The 5,390-nt window shown below is 57.3% G+C and overlaps 1 protein-coding gene across 1 annotated transcript; it reads right to left on the bottom strand.

The window, feature by feature from the left end:
• Positions 1-1,975: 1,975 nt before the first annotated feature.
• SLITRK3 (SLIT and NTRK like family member 3) lies at positions 1,976-5,121 on the bottom strand. The gene has a single exon (XM_072867423.1). The coding sequence runs from the start codon at positions 5,119-5,121 to the stop codon at positions 2,263-2,265; it is 2,859 nt and encodes a 952-aa protein (XP_072723524.1). The 3' UTR covers positions 1,976-2,262.
• Positions 5,122-5,390: the final 269 nt, after the last annotated feature.

The raw sequence follows: 5,390 nt of genomic DNA, 5'->3' as shown, positions 1-5,390 counted from the left end.
CTCTGCCCCGCTCCGGAAAGGTAACGGAGATCCTTAGTCCCCTAACAACAACCAGAAGAAATGCCCTGGGGGAATACCTTTCCAACGCAGTGGGAAAAAAAATAATCGCAATTCACCTGGATAAATTACCGCTACCGCTGTTCCGTTAAGACACATGATATTTATAGTGTATTTGATATTCCTGTATAAAATTCTGTATTTGAAGGTCTTTAGGGTAGTGCCTCGGCGACACGGGCGCCCGGCTACGGGCTCTCCGCTTCGCGGCCCTGCCTGCCCCGCTATAAGGCGCCCGGGGGGTACATTCAGCGGGGCGGGAAGGGCCGGGAAGGGCCGGGAGCGGGGCCGGGAGCGGGGCCGGGAGCGCCCGGGCCTCCCCGCGCTCCCGCCGCGCCGCGGCCGCCAGCGCTGGAGCTGCGGCGCCACCTGGCGGCCGCCCGCGGAGCCGCTCGCCGCTGCCGCCGCCGCCGGCCCGGCCCGGGGCCGCCGGGGCCAAGACACCGCCGGGGACAAGATACCAACCGGGACCTTCCCGGGAAGGGCAATCCGATCGTCTTTGGTCTCGCTCCGGTTTCAGCGGGGAGCAAACGGCCCCGCCGGGGCAGCAGGAGCGGCGCCGCCCCGGCTGCGGGGAGGAGGGCCGGGTGATTGAAGCCGTGGGGATGCTTTTCCAGATCGCTTCACCCTTTTCCAAAATCGAAATGCGCCTTAATTTCCCCCTCCCACCGCCCCTCTGACTGCTCACTTCGCATTTACTGCGACTGTGAACACGAGAAACATCCACAGCAATGCCTCCCTCTCCTACCAGCAGGCAGAAGAACCAGCGCTCCTGCAAGAAACGCCACTCGAGGACGCGGGCTTAATTTTGCTGCCTATTTTTAAACACACGGGAACCGCCATAAGTACAGTGCAACGTGGGAATACAGATTGTAAATCGGATTTTTAAAAGTCTCGGGTGGTATCTTGCCAAGAGGAGCTGTACAGGGTTTTTCTCTGTTAACATCACAGTGCATTGAACTGTTATTAATAAAATAGCTTTCAAGGTTAAGGTGGGGGAAGGAAATCTCAGTAGGGGGAAGCTGAAGTTTCAGGTTCAAGCTTTGTATTCCTATATATATATATATGGGTGTATATATATATATATATATGCATTTTTTTCAGAACGTTTTATTAGGAAAGCTATACCAGACGCATCACTGTACAATGATTAAACATTACCTTTACAATTTATATTCACTTGAAATTACAGAATAAATATATGCACATTGTTGTACCTTTGTGTGTGTGTGTGTGCGCGTGTGCGTGTATGTGTGTATGAGGGAAAACATTAAAAGTGCTTCCTACAAAGCTGTTAGTGATAGGTGCCCAGTAGCTTTTTTTTTTTTTTTTTTTTTCCTTTTTCTGTATATTTGCATGTTGCTTTTATTAGGAAAGTGCGGATGTCCTCCAAAAAACCATGGCGTCATGATGAAGTGTCACTGAGCATCCCCTAGGTGTGTGCGCCACGTTGTTACATCCTTTGGGCTGCTCGGCTCCGGGTGGCTTCCCCCAGCCCACGGGATTCCCCTCCGCGGCCAGCGGGACCCCGTCCCGTGCTGCGCGGCGGCGGGCGCTGCGCGGAGGGGCCGGGCTGGTGGCGGGGGTGGCGGTGAGGGTGAGAGTGAGTGTGCGTGCGAGGGAGGGAGAGAGACACGAGTGAGACATTCGAGCAAGACCCTTCCCTCCCTTCCCTCTTGCAGTTTCCAGGCATGCAGCAAACTGCGCTCGTTTGCTTCTTTGCATTTTTTTTTTTTAAATAAATGTACAGAATCTGTGCCATGATGGGCAAGAAGAAAGCAAGCCGCAAAATGCCATCTTCCCTCCCCCTCCCCTCCAAGGGAAAATATAAAGGAAGTTTACTGCAACGGGGAAGAAAAAAAAAAAACAACAATAAAGAAAATAAAAGAAAAAGAAAAAAAAGAAAAAAAAAAGAGCGAGAGACACACATAGAATTTACTTAATCAGGATCAATACAAAGATCCCCGATAATAATAATTAATAATAATAATAATAATATACCTTAGACATGGCACAGTCAAAGTCTCAGTTTCAGTATAAAAAATAATGATTGATTAACATCTGCTGGCAAAAGTCTGCGAAGGCACTTCATCGATTAATGATCTGAGAACGGCCCTTCCCCGCAGCGCGCACATCTGGCGGGGGAGAGCACACAGCTGTATCCTCTACTCGCATGCGGCGGTGCCGGGGCGGGCGGCGGGGCGGCGGTCAGAACCGGTACGTGGTCTTCTCCAGGACTTCGAGGTAATCCGGCTTGGTTTGGAGTTTGGCCCTTAACTCGAGGTATTCGCTTGTGGGGGTTTGGTGGTCTGAGAAGCCCTTGCCGGCCGCGAAGAGAAGGGTTTCTTTCAGCCTGGCGTCCTGCTGGAGGTCCGGGTATTGCATGCCAGGGGGGTGGACGTGCAGTTCCTTCAGCTTGGGCACGGTGCCGTACAGGCAGTCCACGAAGCCCACGGCGCAGGGCGGCGGGCGGTCGCGGTCCCGCGGGGCGCCTCCCGCCGCCGCCGCCGCCGCCGCCCCCCCGAGCCCGCCGCCGCCCGCCGCCAGCCCGCCGCCCGCGGGGTGCTGGGGGTGGACGGCGACGATGGTGTTGAGCTGCGAGCTGGACACGGCCAGGCTCCACTCCTGCTCCTTCTCCAGCAAGGTGCGGTAGTTGGTGCCCGGCTCCTGCGCGGCGGCGGCGGCGGCGGCGGCGGCGGCGGCGGCGTGGGCGAAGCGCTCGCCGCCGCCCCGCAGCAGCTCCGCCGCCTCCCCGCCGCCGCCGCCGCCGCCGCCGCCCGCCGCCTCCTCCTCCTCCCGCGGCTTGTAGATGGGGTTGTTGCACATCTGGGTCACCGGGTGCGGGATGTAGTCGTAGACGTGGCCCGCCGGGGGCGCCTTCTCCGGGGAGCGCCCCCCCCCGCCGCCGCCGCCGCCGCCGCCGCCGCCCTCCTCGAAGAGCCGCGGGCAGCGCAGCGGCAGGCCGCCCAGGTCGGCCGCCTCCGCCCGCGGGCCGCGGAACGGCAGCTTCCGCCGGCGACGGCGCAGCACGAAGGCGAAGAGCCCGGCGGCGACCAGCACGGCGGAGAAGAAGAGGACGAGGAGGCTGAGGATGAGGACGGAAAGCGGCACGGCGGCGGCGGCCGGCGGCAGCTCGTAGGCGGCGGCGCCGGTGGCGGAGGGCGGCGGAGGGGCGGCGGGGGGCGAGGCGGCGGCGGCGGCGGCGGCGGCGGCGGGGCGCAGGGCGGCGGGGCAGAGGGCCGCCAGCTCCAGGGAGCGCAGGTCGCGGCGGGCCAGGCGCTCGGGGCTGGCGCACAGCACCTCGCCCACCACGCTGACGGAGCTGAGAGCCTCCAGCCACTGCTTCAGCGGCACCAGCTCGCAGGTGCAGTCCCAGGGGTTGAGCTTCAGGTCGATCTGGACGATGGCGTGGAGGTGCTCCAGCACCCCGGCCACCGGCAGCGCCAAGAAGTGGTTGTTGCGCAGGTTGAGGCGGGCCAGGGAGGTGCCGGCGAAGGCGTCGGTGGGCAGGGTGCGGAGCAAGTTGTCGTTGAGGAAGAGCAGCTTCAGGTTGGGCATGAGGCTGAAGGCCGCCGGCTGGATTTCCCTGATCAGGTTGTACTCGAAGTACAGGTAATGCAAACTCTGCAGGCCCCGGAACATGCCCGGGGTGAGCCGCTCGATGTCGTTGCCGTTCAGGTACAGGCTCTTGAGATTCGGCAGGTTGATAAAAGCCCCGTCCTGCACGTAGGAGATCCGGTTGTTCCCCAGGTGTAAGAGATCCAAGGAGGAAAAATTCCAGAAATCGGAGCGGTAGATTTTCTGGATCAAATTCCCGCTCAGGTACAGCTTCTTGGCGTTCAAGGGCCTGGGCAGGAGCTCAGAGATGTTGTGAAACCCTCGCTCCTTGCAGTTGACCGTCAGGCCCAGGTCGTTGATGTGCAAACTGCAAGAGCACCCGGTAGGGCAGATGATGGGGATGGGGGGCCGGGTCTGGTAGGCAGCCACTGGCGGTTGGTTCGGCCCGGGGTACAGGCCGCGGGGTGTCGGGGGAGGCCGGGGCGCCCTGGGCTGCTTGGTGGGTTTGGGCTGCTTATTGGATGTTTTGTACTCAACAGAGGAAGCGGTGAAATGGAAGGAGGACAGCATGGAGGAGGGCTTCGTAGGCCACGCGTTCTCCTTGCTGGACGACAGCTGAGGGATGCCCAGGCTGGCTTCCACCTCAGAGTCGGACAGCATGGGACAGAGCTTACTTCTTTTGATTTCCCGCAGGTCCTTCCCGTGGAAGTGGAAGGGGGTCTCGCAGGTGATGTCCCCCACCAGGGCGGTGTAGGGGATGCGCTCCAGCCAGCTCTTCAGCTGCACGATCTCACACGTACAGTTCCACGGGTTCTCCTCCAGCTGGATCTCCATCAGGCTCCTTCCAATATGGTCCAACATACCGCGGTACGAAAGGACTTTTAGCCGGTTCCCGCGTAAGTCCAAGTGGGTTAAGGACACAGACTTAAATAAGTTGGTGGGAAGCATGGGGATAAGATTGTCATTTAGGATAAGGACCCTCAATTTACTTAGGTTTCGAAACGCCCCACTTTCAATCCGTTTAATGACATTGTAATCTGCCTGCAGATATTCCAGACTTTCCAAACCCAGGAAAGTGTCGTTTCGGAAAATGTCCAATTTGTTTTCGTGCAAATACAACCTCTTCAGAACTCGGAGCCCGTTAAAAGCCCCCGTCTGAATGTCCTGCAGTGCATTGTTCCCAAGGTTAATAGACACAGCATTGTTCAAGTGAAGAAAACTGTTGGTGTACAATTTCCTCATGGAATTCCTCTGCAGATAAAGTTTAAAAGGTCTCGACCACGACTCTGTTATCTGACTAATATTTATAAATCCTTTGTTGTCGCAATGTATATGGAAAAGGCTCTCCTTCACTTCACAGTAACATGGATCAAAGCAGGGCTCATCGAGTTCCTCCGAGTCCTCTATCAAGGGAATTGGTGTAGTCCATGCTAGAGCAATTGTGCTTAGAAGAATTATCCACAACATCCTTCCTTTATGAAGCGTCTCTGCTGTGGAAGGTTTCATCATTTGTTGATGTTTACAAAACTGCAACGGGAAGAAAAATGCAGATTTCAGTATTTCTGTCCTGCCCCGCTCCTTTTACTAAGCTCCTACCTGCTAGACTTGTGTTAGGCTCCTGGAAAGTTCAGCAATTGTTGGGCAGACGTTCACAACCAACTCTAGGGGTGTCGGATGGGCGAGCCTTGCCCTGATTTATACTTAAGAGATGTTAGAAGGTTTAATCACGCGATATCAGCCACCCTTATCCCCCCAGTTGGTAAATGCCACCTACAAAG

The sequence above is a fragment of the Ciconia boyciana genome, chromosome 7 (genome assembly GCF_034638445.1).
Source record: "Ciconia boyciana chromosome 7, ASM3463844v1, whole genome shotgun sequence".
Taxonomy (NCBI): Eukaryota; Metazoa; Chordata; class Aves; order Ciconiiformes; family Ciconiidae; genus Ciconia; species Ciconia boyciana.
This window is presented reverse-complemented; position numbering and strand designations above follow the sequence as displayed.